The 15,531-nt window shown below is 41.5% G+C and overlaps 3 protein-coding genes and 1 non-coding gene across 6 annotated transcripts; 1 reads left to right on the forward strand and 3 right to left on the reverse strand.

Annotated features, from left to right (window-relative positions):
• Positions 1 to 719: 719 nt before the first annotated feature.
• Positions 720 to 4,077, reverse strand: LOC115672627 (uncharacterized). Of its 3 annotated transcripts, none has more exons than XM_030594489.2 (3): positions 3,177 to 4,073; positions 1,431 to 1,670; positions 720 to 878 (listed from the first exon to the last, which is right to left on the reverse strand). In XM_030594489.2, exons 1-3 carry the CDS (start codon positions 3,996 to 3,998, stop codon positions 846 to 848), a joined length of 1,095 nt encoding a protein of 364 aa, XP_030450349.2. In that variant the 5' UTR covers positions 3,999 to 4,073; the 3' UTR covers positions 720 to 845. The 3 variants fall into 3 exon arrangements, 2 of the variants coding, with proteins under 2 accessions (XP_030450349.2, XP_030450350.2); XM_030594490.2 differs by having other exon boundaries at positions 1,431 to 1,667; positions 3,177 to 4,069; XR_008817126.1 differs by lacking the exon at positions 720 to 878 and adding an exon at positions 2,850 to 3,095 and having other exon boundaries at positions 1,516 to 1,667; positions 3,177 to 4,077.
• Positions 4,078 to 5,363: 1,286 nt separating this feature from the next.
• Positions 5,364 to 5,435, reverse strand: TRNAP-AGG (transfer RNA proline (anticodon AGG)). The gene has a single exon. It is a non-coding gene; the product is annotated as a tRNA-Pro (tRNA).
• Positions 5,436 to 6,652: 1,217 nt separating this feature from the next.
• On the reverse strand, positions 6,653 to 7,051 carry LOC115672466 (uncharacterized). The gene has a single exon (XM_030594278.2). The coding sequence runs from the start codon at positions 7,049 to 7,051 to the stop codon at positions 6,653 to 6,655; it is 399 nt and encodes a 132-aa protein (XP_030450138.2).
• Positions 7,052 to 9,545: 2,494 nt separating this feature from the next.
• LOC115672465 (serine carboxypeptidase-like 28) lies at positions 9,546 to 11,910 on the forward strand. The gene is made up of 9 exons (XM_030594277.2): positions 9,546 to 9,969; positions 10,069 to 10,158; positions 10,260 to 10,352; positions 10,429 to 10,514; positions 10,691 to 10,924; positions 11,023 to 11,123; positions 11,226 to 11,327; positions 11,553 to 11,658; positions 11,761 to 11,910. Exons 1-9 carry the CDS (start codon positions 9,624 to 9,626, stop codon positions 11,908 to 11,910), a joined length of 1,308 nt encoding a protein of 435 aa, XP_030450137.2. The 5' UTR covers positions 9,546 to 9,623.
• The last annotated feature ends 3,621 nt before the right edge of the window (positions 11,911 to 15,531 follow it).

Here is a 15,531-nt window from a genome sequence, read left to right on the forward strand (position 1 = left end):
GGAGAAGCGTATCTATGCTTTATATTTACTAGCTATTTATGCAAAAAAAAAATAAGGAATTTTTTCGTAGGCTGGTCATCATGACTTTGTTTTCCGCATATATATATATATACTCAAAAATTAAGAGATGATTCCAAAATCTTCCAATCCCTAAGTTGTCGAATACGGATAACGTTACATCAATGGCCGTGGCACTTAATTTCCATTGCATTAAATGCCCCAGAAAGATGAGGAATGAATTGTTATGCAATTGGACTAATTTTAATTTTCCAAATTAGTAGTTGCGTGTCATCATCAATCACCACAGCATGGGTTGCCCTTGAGCTAAGGTCACTGACCCCAGCTCTGCTGAAATGTCAGAGAAAATGATTGAAGCCCAACACATTTGATGTCGCCTTGACGTTACCTTACTTCAAGATTTGTCCATAATATCAATGGCCTAATTGATAAAGTATATGTCGAGGAAGCTTAGGCCCGCCTCGTTAACTAACGTAATCTCTCTAGTTTGATCATGAGCAAAGTCATTTATTTCCGGTCAAAAAGATTCCCGATAAATTAAATTATCGCCAAAATTCAAACGAGGTTTACATCTCGGGATGATAATCAATTAAATCGTGGTATTCGGCGGACCAAAGCTGGCATCTGTCATATTAGTAGATTGTACATTATGAACAGATATACAAGTTTAGGTTTAGCTCGCAATCTCTTTACCTTCGAGCTCTCTCTAAAAGACTCGAAAAACTTTTATTAAAAGCAAGAAACACACCACGTACGTCGAAACATTATTCTGCCCTTTTTTGCCTATCGTCTGTTTGCTATACATAATCATATGCTGCAAGCTTGGATTAATCTTCGCAATCTCTTCTCACAAATCGGCCCTGCAACATAAGAAAGAAAAACGTCAAATTCCATCAGCAAAAGGAAAAACATTCCCAAATAAAGGAAGAAAAAAGAAAAAAAGAAAGAAGGGATAATGACACAAACAGTCCATGAACTTTGACTCAATGCGCAATTTGATCCATAAACTTTTAATTTGTTCAATGTAGTCCATGAACTTTAGGCTAATGTTCAATGTGATCCTTGAACTTTTATTTTGTTCAATATCATCCTTAAATTTTTGGTACATGTTCAATTCAGTCCCTAAACTATATGAAAATGTTCAATGTAGTCCATGAACTTGAATTAATGGAAATAACTGCATTTAACATTTTTATATAGTTCAAGGACTGAATTGAACATGTACCAAAAGTTCAGGGATGACATTGAACAAATTAAAAGTTCAGGGATCACATTGCACATTGGGTTAAAGTTCAGGGATCACATTGAACAAATTAAAAGTTCAGTTACCAAGTTGCGCATTGAATCAAAGTTCATGGACTGTTTGTGTCATTTTGCCAAGAAAGAAAGAAAGAAAGAGAAACGGTGTGAACCTTGATACGAGGTCGTTTCTGGGCATTGAGCTTCCTGACTTCGTACCGGATGCGCTTGGAGAAGAGCCTGCTGTGCCTCTTCTCCTTGTACCGCATCACGCTCGCCTCTCTTTGCCTGATCTTGTCGCTGAACTCGCCACCGTCCTCCATAGTCACATCCCTGTTGATGGTGGCGGCTTCGCTTTCTGCTGCTTTCTCCGGGACTGTCCACACATTCTCCCATCCATCCATCGCCCCCTGCTTGATTCACACAACCAAACGAAGAAGACCCAATGAAACTATTCTCGCCTTTGAATACCATCTACATGTTTGTAGTGTAGAAACAGACGATGTAACAGGAAGGAAACGTGGGATGATGGGAGTGCGTGGGTATTGGGACTGGCGTGAATCTTTTCGAACCCTACATCTGCACATTTTCTTGAAGAGTCCACAGCATGAGCACTTCTCATGTGGGTCTTTGCCGAGACAAAGTAGCTAGACTTATTCTATTAATGGAATGCAATGGATAGAGTTAATCACGATAGACAGACCGTGTGGGAAGACGCATCTTTTCCATGAAGGGACATTATTTTCCTGCGAGCCTTGCCAAATAAAGCTTCTTCCAGCCATATGTCTGATTGATGGGTCACATGTATCACGCATATGCAGAGTTAACCAAAGTTAAAACAGGGGTGATGTATGTACTTGTATCTCACCAATCAAAAGCATAGTTTGAATATGGTTGGAAGGAATTTCCTTCAACCGGGATTATAGAAGTTAAAAAAGTGGAAAGGAAAGATTAGTGTTGGTGATTCTTTGGGCATTATCATTAGAATCCCACACTCATGACAGAATATTCGGTTTGAGTCATAACTATTACTTATTTTGAGTAAGATCATCACTGCTGCCCTATGGTGCTAATGGGAGCAAAGTCAGGGGTCATCCTACGCCATAGCATGATCGAATGCTACCGACGAACTGAGACTTCTTGGGGCGATCGAGGGGCTTCGCATCGATGACAAAAAGGCCCCAAACTATTTGGGATTGATCTCTACATTACTGGATCAACGATCGTGATAGTGCGCTAAACTCAAACCTTTTCAAGACTACAATAATATCACCGATCGATGTCATGCTAACATGGGCCCACGACAGCGCTCACTCCGGAGCAAACGGACCCCCATTAAATGAAAGCATTAAAGAAAAAGGTCAAGGAGCTTTTAGATTCCTGTGAAGCCATCCATCGAACTGAAAAAGAAGAAGGATAAACCAAATCTCTGCATAATCTAACCAACCAAAAACTCCCTACTTTGCATTTAACACGTGAAAATCTCAAAAAAAAAATCTTTAGAAAGAGATATTGATAAATTTGATTTGGCAATTACCGCAGTTCATGATATAGATCAAGTAGAGAGAGATAAAGGATTAAAATATACAGACCTAAGCATCTCAACGATAGTGAGAAATCAATCATAAGTGCATAAATGCATGCTTTTCAGGTTAGTAGCCACTGTGGCCGTGAGCCCCGGATTAATGGGGCCAAAATTGATTAATGGATTCACGTCGGTCAGAATTTTCGACTCCATTAATTTCCATAAATATGCGAAAATCATATCTGGATCGCATGCATCGACGCAAGAGCGAGGGTGTGACGTGTGCCTGTCGGTGCAAATGTTGGAAACGCGCCTGACTCGAAACGAAGAAGTGATTAGCGATGATGAATGATGATCGACGAAATAGAGGAGGGATTGATGAAGATGGTCTTACGTTATCAACACGCATCAAGTCAGGCACGGTCTGAGGCGTCTCGTGATTCGCATCCCCGCCGCACACGAAGAGCGAGCCCTTGTCGGACCAGGCGTCCAAGATCTCCTGGTAATCGAGCTTCAGCGACAGCATCGCCCCCTGCTGCGCCGTCCGCCCTCCCCGCCACGCGTCGGCGGCGCAGCTGGTCACCTCCTCCATCTCCGCCTTCTTCTCCGCCTCGACGATGACCTCGCTGTAGCACACCCACTTCTCTTCGCTCTCCCCCCTCTCTCTGCTGCTGCTCTTCATGGCGCACCGTATCAGCGACGACACCGCCGATTCCTCCTCCTCCACCACCCCGGAGGAGGCGGCGGCCGCGGCGGCGACGGCCGGGGCGGGGGCGGCGGGGTCGAGGAGGCCGGTGAGGGTGGCGGCGGCGGCGGCGGCGGCGGAGTCGAACAGCAGGGCGACGTCGTTCTCGTCCTGGAGCTGCTGGCCTTGATCCCCGCCGCCGTCGCCGCCGTTGGCCAAGTGGGCTCCCGGGTGGAGGGGGAACAGCTCCAGCTGGTGCTTCTGGCGGTGGCGGCGCACGGTCTTGCGGTGGTAAGTGCGGTTCATTTGGGGGGCGGGGGCGGCGGCGGCGGCGCTCGTCCGGGAGCTCTGAGGGGAGATTTGAAGGCCGAGGCTCAAGAACTTGGGCCTGCGAATCTTGGTTCTTGATCTGCGAGATGGGTTGGTGAGGGAGGCCAGGGTTTGCTTTTGCTTCTTCTTTGGTTTGCCGGGCATGGAGGACTTGGACCTGGTCTTCATGTCCGCAGGAGGAGGGCAGTTCTTGGGACACATCTCTCGCTGATCATCACTCTCTCTCTCTCTCTCTCTCTCTCTCTCTCTCTCTAGGTTGCTTTCAGTCAGTCAGTCCGCCATTGGTGTCTCTCTCTCTATAGAAGAAAAGGCCAGAAAAAGTGCATGAGCTTTTCGGAGCGCGGGACCCACTGTGGAGGGGAGAGAGAGATGCTGACTCATGCCAGGGCCGAGGCGAGGGGGAGAGAGGAGGGAGACGGGGGTTGCTTTATCGACACGTGGCGCGTTGCTACTGGAGGACAAGGTGGATAGTGCTGTGTTATCTAGATTTCGTTTGGCTTTGGTTGGATTTTGCCAAGATTCTTGCTTGCACCGGAGGATTCCCCCGTGAGCTTAATTCATCTCAATTCTTGAGTCACGTCGGTCTCGTGTTGTAATTATCCATACGAATGGATTTATGATGTATTAAGCTCGCATGTATCCGGATCACCCGAAAGTTTTTCTAAATTTTTGAACGGTACAAAAATTTTGAATTTCAAGACTTTTGGATCCGGGGGCGAGAGGGTAGTTTTAGCACGACAAAATGAAATGAAATAGGGAAATGAGAACGATGACTCCAGTAATTTTGTTTGGTAAATTTTGGGAATGGAAGGGAACGAATTCTCTCATATTTGGTGGTTTGGAAAAAAATGGAAGAGAACGATTCGATTTGAGTTTAGTATGTATTCTAGATTAGTGGAATACTTGATCCCTCAATTTTCCTATTATAATCCATTCCGTGTTTTTGTTTTTTTGGTAATTGTCGGAACATATAAAAAATGGAAAGTTTTTAGTTGATTAATGAGTTCTATTATTTTGCAATTCCACGCTACCAACTCCTAAATAAGGGATCTTCAAGGGCTTGTAGAAGCACCTTGCGAGTGATGTAGCGTTGATTTAGATTGCTTAACTTACTAAGCTACTCTCGTTGAGTGGCAATGATAGTTTTGTCACGACACAATCTTTTCAAAGAGGAATTGTGAACTTGGCTAAGACACGCTAACATAAATTGCCAGCCTTACAAAACATAACGTAGTGACATTTAAGAGAGGAAGTAAATCCTTTTTAAAACGTTTGCAATTTCCTCTAACTAAGACGAGGGAAAACCATTGGTTGCCAGACATCATCAACGTCTATTTTCGGTTAGGTTTGCACGTGAACGGTACTCATATTCAAACCACCAAGCAAAGGGTTTCTATGGCTAAGGACGAAGAAAGAAAGGTTTCGACTTCCAATATACCGTCCTTCGTATAATCGACACATTAGAAATGAAAATATTTACTCATCAAGTATGATTAGCACTTTAATTAGCCCAAAAGAAAAAAGAGAAAAAAAAAAGGAAAAGAACCTGGATGAAAAGAGGAAGACGGGGCATTCCGAGAATTGAACTCGGGACCTCTCGCACCCTAAGCGAGAATCATACCACTAGACCAAATGCCCAGAGCTGCCATGCTCCTGTAACTTTATAATATAATTATTTTCTGTTCTTCTGATGTACACTGAAATCACCAACTCATACTCGTTGCTCTACACATAACCATTATGAAGATGAACTGTGAAGACGATGTCTATCATTTGCAGGAACCAGGATGCATCTCTTTTCTATCGATCCTTGTCGCTCTCTATAACGTGCAATTGATTTGGTTTCGAGTTAATACGGATCAATTCAGTATAGGCATACCTTGGCTTGAGCTTAACTATGTTACATAGTTATATATCACACAACGTAAATATGGGCAAACAAGCATTAAAATGAGAAACTGTTGCTTATGGCAACAAAACCGATCAGTTTTGCTTTCATCTTCGATTATATCCTGTTCGAGTTGATTCTAAAAGTCAAGTTCAAGTTGGTCAATGGTTGATTTGAGAGGTTAATTGTCGTGAAAATCCCGAGAATCATCGTAAGAAAGTACAAAATTCGTGAACGTTTAAGACGTGCAAGCACTGTTCTTAATGATAATTTCTATCTTTTAGAGGTGTAGAAAGCAGAACCTATCCAAAATTTCACGAACTATTCGATATAGTGCGCATGGCACTGTTGAAGGAAACAATGAACAATAGCGAAACATGTAAAACCAGTAGAGAGAATATAAAAAGAGAGTGCTCCGTATATTGTTTTCCGTGCATCAAACAACAAAGAGAAAGCCGATACATATAGGAGAATTAGCAACGTCTTTATTACGAAACAGCTCGAAAATTTAGAAAGAAATTTTGATTGCGTGTGTATCTCACGCGCAAGGAAGAGAGGGAAATCCAATTTTTACACTTGGTTTGATCCAATCTCATGCGCACGACCCAACATCTTTAACTTTGTTATAATCAATCTAGTATTGTAAATCCATTAATTCGATGGACAAGAGAAAGCTTCGTGAACAATGCCGGACAAAGCAATGCAAGGAAAACGAGTTTTTTTTAAATACTTTATGCAACGTTAGTCTCTTTGTAATTGAAAATGCTTGTGTTGAGGAGCCACTAATTGCCGGACTCAAACACATTCAAAACAATTACATCGTCGTTCAAGAGCCGATGTTTGCATCAGCTTCTCTGAACTTATACGTCAAACCAGAACGAAATAGACCATGAAACAAACTCACAAAACAAAGAGAACCCAGAAACTATTTTCTCTCGAAACCAACCTTTATCTTGACTCCTACAACTTAAAGGAAAAAGAACGCGGCGGCAGCAAGAGCAGTGGGGGCCGAGATCTTGATAGCGGAGGTGCCGCTGCTGGCGGGAGCGTTGGCCGCTGGTGCAACGGAGGCCTCGCTGGAGGGTGCGGGCGGAGACGACAGGTCGCTGGAGGGAGACGATGCTGGTGCCTCAGCGGTAGCAGGAGACCTGGCGGAGGAGGCCTGAGGAGCCTCGGAGACGGGCGGGGGCATGGAAGCCTCGGGGGCAGTCGACACAGCAGGGGCCGATGCCTTGGGGGACGAGGCAGTGGATGATGACAAGGAACCTTGGGGGGCGGCAGCAGGCGTGGCTGCGGTCGCCTCGGCTGAGACTGATCCGACAATTGCCGCGACAGCTAGGGCAAGCACCACAAGTCGACTAGCCATCTTCACCGCAGTATATCTTCGTTAGCTAGAGAATTACGACTCCAAAACGAAAACGAAACGAAGAACTTCCTTCTTCTTTTCTTGTTTCGAGGTTGATTTCAGAGAATGCAGCTTTCTCTAGGAACGTAGAGAAACGCTGCGAGAGCTTGAAGATCTGAGAGGGGAAGATCTGCGACGAGAAAGAGAGGATTAAATAGGGATTAAAAGGTAGGTTAAAATAGATAATAGCCATTTTGGTTTTTAGGTTATTTTTGGTGAACGTACGTACGTGTTTTGAGAGTAGTGATCGTGTTATTATTACATGCAAGTCGACGTGCGTGGTGGGAAGAGGCCTCGTTTTATTTTTGGGCAGTGTCCTTTACTTAGAAGGATGAGAGATTTTTCTGGGAGTTTGAGGTTAATGATTGAAAAGAAAATTTGTATTTTAATTGATAACCACTTCATTCCTAGACGTGAAAAGACTTAAATGCCCCCCCAAATTCGATGGAAAAACTTCGGCCATGATAATGAATGGGATTGGCCGAATTTTTTAATCCATAGGTTCAGTCCATTTAATCCAATTAAGCTCAAGACCTCCGTGTACCGGTCCATTAGCTCTGATGCAACTCTATGGGTTTAATTAAAATGCTTTTAATGTCTATAATTTAATGATATTTTTTGTTAAGGGGCCAAGATCGATACCTAATTTTTAATGCAATTAATGATTAAATGGGTCGCTAAAATTTAAAGTGTCAACAATTCACAATCTCGAGGGTTCATTTTGTATCCGTTTTTTTAATACTAGAAATTAAAGTGTTTTTTTATACTAAAAATTAATGATTGTAAATGCATGTACCATGTTTTACTTATTTTATTTTGCGGAATCTTCTATCTGAAGAGGATTCATTGCTTTGGTTTTTCATTTCCCATTCTTTACTCTTGAGCTTGAAAAAAGACAAAAAATAAAATAAGACTTGATTGGTAAAAAGCCAGAAAAAGGCAACCTGTGAACGAACATGAGGCTATTGATCAATCTCTCGTGCAACTAGAAACACGATGTGGCTTTTCTTCGAAGGACGTGTGCGGTGCTGTCTTGTAACGATATGACTGTAAGAATAATAGCAAAGCCAAATATAATTTAATTAGTATAATCAGAAGTTGAGATATTTATCACATTATGAACAATGTTGTATACAATTACTAAACTTTAAATAATCGTAAATATATTAAATGAGTTTCTGTTTATATAGCAACGTTTGCTAACCACAATGACTGTACATTTATGAAAGTGTAGTTGTTTAGGTACAACGGAAACACTCCGTAATTAATTTAATTCAGCTAGTTGGGTGAACGGGTAAAAAAATTAGACGAAGTCTTTTAAATCCATGACATGGTTAGCTGAAGCTAGCAAGGAAGTGAAGGTCATTAATGCTTTGGAAAATAACAAGCGACCAATGAGAACTTGAAGTACTTTTCCATGTGACAAAAAGGGACCAATAATGTAAACCCTTAGCTGCTAAGTCTCGGCCAGACCCCCAAAACAAAATTAATTTTGAGAAATGAAAGGGGGTTGTGGCCGAGAGCTGGTTTTTAGGAGAGAAACCAAGCTTTTTGCTTGAAAAATTTGTCAATTCTTCAACAAATTCAAGATTTGGACCTTGCCTTCGGAGCACCCATTTCTTGTGCTGGAAGACATTTAAGAGCAATTCTAAGTATGGATTGCTATGTACGCCTAGATCGAGGCCTAAGTCATAGACTCTGTCGGTAAGACATTTAAGACCAGTTCTAAGTGCGGATCGCTATCTATGCCTCAGATGGAGGCCTAAGGCATAGATTGAATTGGACTAGTAAGACCACTATATGTATACACATGACATCGCTTGGCCTTTTCTAATTGTGAAGCATTAAGAATATAACTTTAATAATAATTATATAGCTAAATAAGATTCAATTAGTTTAATTAGAAGTTAAGATGTTTATCCCAAAGTTTTCTCGGTTGCAACCCGATAATGGATTTTACATCTTTGACACGTTGGTGTGCATCTATAGCTCAAAGCAATTGATAAGAGGACAAGAACTTGGACCATCTCGCCATCCAGCATTCAATTAAAGAGGGACTTTTACAAGTCTTCCCTTAGTTACGCCTATGCACAGCCAGCATTTATTGACCGCGTTCCAAAACATCCACAGTTATAGCAAGATCTATAAACCTAATCTATTCATAGGTTGCGATCGTCCGGTTCGAACACGCTACACCCCCAATCCCCCAAATCTTTTTTTCTTTTCGCGAGAGGAGAGAATACCGTCTGAAAGTTTTATATCTTGATAATTTCGAGAATCCGGACGATCATCAAAATAAAACCTTTTAAGACATGCTTAGGTTTGGTGTGATCATCCTATATATAAATACACAAAGACAACACATTTTGCACCCCATCAAACAAAGCTAAAAGCTTGAGCGAATCGCCTGATGGCTGAGGACCAACCCTTTACAGTGCCTTTTCCAACTCTCGTCTCTCGGTCTCTCCTGAGTCTCTTGCACTCTCGTCTCCCTCAATCCCTCTCTCTGAATTCCTCTCTAACCATGAAATAGATGACGCACTGTCTTTTCTTCCTCTTGGTGTTCGTCCTCACGCTTTCGGCGACCACGATAGCTGTCGATGATGAGGTCTCGAATGACCGGATCGCCAGATTACCGGGCCAGCCGGAGATGCACGTGGCCCAGTTCTCTGGCTACGTCTCCGTCAATAGGGGGGCGTCTCTCTTCTACTGGCTAGTAGAAGCTGTTGGAGACGGCGGGAAGAAGCCCCTCGTCCTGTGGCTAAACGGAGGACCCGGGTGCTCCTCCATCGGCTATGGCGCGTTTCAGGAGCTCGGTCCGTTCCGAGTCTCCCCCGACGGCGAAACACTGGTCACCAACCCGTATTCATGGAACCGAGGTGCGCATGCAAACATGAACAGAGTCCATATACAAAATTTATGTAATATCTTCTTTTTTCTCCATTTTTTTCACTCAAATTTCTGGTTTTTTCGTGCAGAAGCGAACTTGTTGTTCTTGGATTCGCCAGCAGGAGTTGGTTTTTCTTCCTCGACTGACAACTTCACTCGTTATGGAGACCACCCCACTGGTCCGTACCAAGTTTTTCTTCTTTTCCCTCACCAAGGTTTGGCGACTTTTTTTTCGCTCATTATGAATTTCTTTCCTCGTCTTCTGTGAATGAAATTCTAGCCCATGAAGCTTATACATTCCTGAAAGGATGGTTCAAGAGATTCCCAGGGTATAAAGGCCGAGCCTTCTACATCGCTGGAGAAAGCTACGCCGGTAAGTATCATTCAATTATCATCTTTCTAAAGCCCAGATCGAATCTCTAAACTCATGTTTTGATCTTTGACCTCAGGTCATTATGTTCCGTCGTTGGCAGAGATCATTCTGAAGAAGAACTCCAGGAAAGCTAATCCGGTGATGAATCTCAAAGGCATTTTGGTAAAGAGGGGGCAGAACTGTTTCATCTTTAAAGCATGATTAAGAATTACAAAAGAGGAGCAGATTAGTACTTGAAACAATCATATTCTTTGTATATTTCCTAAAGGTGTATGTTTAATGTTTACGGATGTATTAGTGACCACTAGCCCCAATAACTTCTTAAAAATGTCCTTCAGATGGGTAATCCTACCTTGGACCTGGAGTTCGAACTGAAAGGCAGAGCTCTATACTACTGGAGCCACGGTCTCGTCTCAGACGACACTTACCAAGGGCTGTCAAGTACTTTGTGCAGCTCTCCGAAGACATATAGAGCGAAGGCATGCAAGCCCTACTTAACATATTTGCGAGAGGAAATTGGAAATGTGAATCTATTTGATATACTTTCGACGGATTGTGAAGCTGAGGAGGAGGTAATTATTCACTATTTCACCGTGCTTTGTAACCTAACAAATGATAAATACTCACTGTACCATATCTAGATTTCTAACACTGATTTTTCTTGAACAAGGGGTCCAAGTTTTGTCTCGAAAGGATTACCTCCAGGTACATGAACAAAAAGGACGTGCAGGAAGCCTTCCATGCAATCCCCACCGCATGGACACACTGCAGGTTTTTGTCTTCTATCTTACATTATCTCCTTCTCATTTCCGATTAGTTTTAGCTTTGATTAAGCAGTCAGGTCTTATCAAACTAGTTTCTTTCGCCTTGCAGTCGCCCTATACAACATAATTACAGCCATCCTGCTAAGGAACAGTCGATGTTGCCCACCCTGAAGCTGCTCATCCAGTCGGGCTTGCATATTTGGATCTACAGGTAACTGATGATGAAATTATCAATAGAAGGAAACCGACGTGCCGACTTGTGCAACAAAAATCGATCTGTGCTCTATGGCTTTTGTTCTTTTCAAGATGGTGAACTAGTTGGAAGCGTAGCAGAAAGTCAAAAAAATAAGTAAATAATGTTTTGCTTCATAGTGTTTTTGCAGTTAAAGCAGCTCTTCTATTCAACTTGAATATCTTTCTTTTTATTTTGTATCAGTGGAGATACAGATGCAACAGTTCCCTTCGTAGCCACTCGGGCTGCTATTTCCAAGCTGCATCTCAAGAGGAACGCAAAATGGTATCCCTGGGGCCATAATAGCAAGGTAATGTAATCGTTGCTTTAATGATCCCACATCTCAGATTAAACCGGGGTTGATTAACTTTCCCTTTGCTCACGGCCGATGTCGATATTGACATGATATCAGATTGGCGGCTGGTCTGAGATATACGAAGGCATGATCTTCGCGACAGTCAGAGGCTGCGGTCATGACGTCCCCATGTATGCGCCTGCTCAAGCGCTCGATGTGTTCGAGCACTTTTTAGCTCAGAGGCTGTTGCCTAAGTATATGGAGTGATGCAATATCTGTAACCTTGTGGGATTTTTCAAAACGTTGATCTAGTTGCTATCGTAGAATATCATGTGATATAAAAATAATATCTAGCGCCGTTTCTTGTTGCTCAATTTCGGAAGTATGTTCACTATACAAACATGATCAATGTTTTCTTCAATTATGAGTATCATATTTTGAATGGGATAGACGAAATAGTGAAGTGAATCAAGAAACTTAAAATGGTAACTATGAACATGTGTTTTTTTCTTTTTTGTTAAATACGCTCTAAGCAAAAACAACAAAGAAGTACTCCAGCCATCTAAGTAAAACGAGAGAAACAAAGAGCTGCGATTTACGTTCTCATTTTTCTAATATCATTGTGCTGTCCGATCTTAATTAGCAATGGACTACAATACAACTAATCTTTATCAGACGTGACAGTCTTCCCAATTTGATCCCACTGGATAACTATGTTATGAAAATACATCCAGTGGGATTAAAGATAGCTCCATGGGAGTTTATGCATGCTTGTACTTCTTCAGTTCTTCATAAGGAAAAGGTCTCTGGTCAAGTGGAATTAAAGGGTCGGACTTTTTCACCCTAGGGGCAACTTTTTTTCTAGGCATGGCTTTGGGCTCTCCAACTAGGGCGATCGGTTCCCGGTTTCCAAAATTAAGAATTGTGGACTGATTACGTAGGATTTAGTTCACATTTTACTAATTTTTGTCAACAAATTTATGTCAATGAAGTTCACTTAGGTTTAGTTCACATTTTATTAATTTTTTAGAAGAAATAAAAAAAAAATATGTAGTCAGTCCGGTCTGGTTCGGTCCGGTTCCCCTTTGGAATTGTGAACCGAGCCGCTCAGACACCGGTTCCACTTTTAGAAATTGGGAACCGAACCGATACTCACGGGAATTGGACTCTGGTTGGAGCAGTTCCCAGTTTGGGCGGTCCGTTTTGCAGACCCTTAGCTTTAATAACATATTTACCAAATTAAGAAAACGTTAATTACCCACACGGAATGTTTGCCGGAGCGGCATGCTTCATTGCCAGTAGATGGAAGAGGAAGAGGCATATTGCATTTATTTGACCCACATGGCAACGTTTGCTAAGGGTTAGACTTCCAGGTACCGCTTTAAATAAACATTAGGGTGCGTTTGATTCGCGAAAAAGGATGAATGATTCGGAAATCATTTTTCTAAAAGTGATCGCTTGTATCGTTTATAATCTATAATAAGATAATGTACTACTTCTCGACAGATTTTCTTATCTTCTGCTCATTCTTTTTTGGAGATATGTTGATGATAATAACGGATATATAAATTAAGGTCGGATTATAGGATTAAGATAATGCAGCTCTAATCAATACAATTGCGCGAATAAATTAATTGCAAAGGAAATTAAACGGGGGCACACATCAGGCCTCCATTCATCAATGTGAATTATTTATTTTCTCTTCTTCTTCTTTTTCCAATTAATAATCTTATTAGCAAGATAGTCATGAATAAAACAAATTTATAAAATATTTATAGAAAAAAACATCCAATTGTTAGAATATTGGACGGTGCGGATTATAACTGATATTACGAAGGACTGTTGAAAGAAAATCTAATAACTCCTCAATAAATACAGGCGTTAAACTTTCATCCCTCTACTCCTATAAAAATGGCTGTTTCGAATAGGATAATAAAAAATCACTTTTCAGTCAAGATTGTATAGGTGGGGGAGCTACAATAACAATAAATTTGTCTAATTCCTTAAAAAAAAACCTCCTTAGATCCAGTTCAAAATCCACCCCAAACTTTTCTTTATCTAAAAAAAACCCCAAACTTTTGGTCCAGTCCCAAATTTATCCCAGACTGTTTTTTTTTTGTCTAGGAGAAAAATCACAAATTTTTACTCTTCTCCCAAATCTGCCTCCATTAACCCTTTGTCCAAACATTGCCGTTAGTTGTTCTTAATTTTCATATCCTAGAACGGTTTCATTTTGGAGATAACTTTCCATGTCACTTAGTTGATGCGGATTTATTATTGATGTGGAAATGCCACGACGGTGGGAGATTTGACAATAGATTGAAAATTTGTAATTTTTTTAGACAAACCAAAGTTCGGAATAAATTTGGGACTGAACCTAAAGTTTGGGGTTTTCTCCAAGACAAAAAAAGTTCGGGGTAAAATTGGAACTAAACCTAAAATTGAGGGTTTTCTAGAGAATTAGGCTAATTATCTATTCTTATCCCGGGCTCTTAATTCTTTTTCTCATGGTAGCAGCTTTCTACAATTAAATCAACCAAAGACCATGATTTTAGAAAATTAATCTTAGCTTGTGATTGCAGGTACTGCACAGAATTAAAAACTATGTCCATGAAGCAAGTGATTACGGGAGTGCTCGTGGCCATCATGCTGTTCGAGTTTGGAATGGCGACAGCCCCGGATTCTTCAAGTCGTCTCAAGCGTGAACTCCGGGCGTTCTACGTGAAACGGATGCACGAATGCCGAGATTTATGTCACGACGTGAGGGAGTGTGGTGACAAGAATAAGCAAAGCAGAAAGTATGATAAGATATGTTATGAATATTGCGATGCCTTTTGTTCTAAATTTTGGTACAATATGGAATCATGGTACCTCATGTAGACAATAAGTACGGACATACTCCATTTTTTATGTTATCGACCAAGGTTTGGCTTGCATCTTATGTGATCTGTCATGGACAATTACCCAATCAATTCTAAACATGTTATACGGATGTCGATTCGGTTATAAACTTTTCGGATTTTGTCAATATAGTGCTGAAACTTTCCGCAAAATTTCAATATAGTCCGGCCATACGATGCCGTATAATATCTAAGTTGAGGCAGTAAATAGGAATTGAGCTGACGAAAGAGACTTGCATTTCTATACTTCAGTTTGGGGTTGGGAACGTTTCGCTTCTTGCAGACTGACAAAATGTTGCTCACTAACCTAGTTGTAGTAAAAAAAATGACTAAATTTCGATCCAGACCTCAATTTTCAAGCGTTGCATGAAAATGCATGAACTTATATTTGAAAGAAAATTTAAACCTTCGATAGAATTTTAGTCAAAATGTGTGTGCATGGTGTCTGAGATGACAAATGGATCATGACATAACATATGTAGCAAGTGCCATGTCAGCATATGTTGCTTCCATATTGGTTCGAACCAATACGTGAATTGGGGGCTTGGGGATCTTCACAAAGTAAGAGCACATTCGCCAAATTTTCCCCAACTTTCGACATTCAATATGATTTTGTGAAGAACCCTAATCCTAAGCCCCAATTCGCATTGCTCTCTCTCTCTCTCTCAATATGATTTGGTGCCTTTTGCACGACACTTTGGAATTTTGTGTCAAAAATTATCTACCGGATTGCTTGAAAGTCGGGTCAACCCTCTTTCCGAACGAAAGTTGTTATTAGTCTTTCCCTATTCTTTCGATTTTTTGTTTTTTGAAACCCCGTCAAAAAATAACACATAGCCAAACTCAAACCTGCAAGCTGATCCGAACACAAGAGGCGAGAGAGAGATGATGGCAGAGGAGCCACCGCCGGCGGTTTACTCCTGCTCTCCCTCCGCCGACGGCTGCGGAGCGGTAAAGGAATGCGAGGCAATGATCCAGAGGAGTCTTC

The sequence above is a fragment of the Syzygium oleosum genome, unplaced genomic scaffold (genome assembly GCF_021117445.2).
Source record: "Syzygium oleosum isolate NSW1041296 unplaced genomic scaffold, Sole_v2.1 Sole_v2.08, whole genome shotgun sequence".
NCBI lineage: Eukaryota > Viridiplantae > Streptophyta > Magnoliopsida > Myrtales > Myrtaceae > Syzygium > Syzygium oleosum.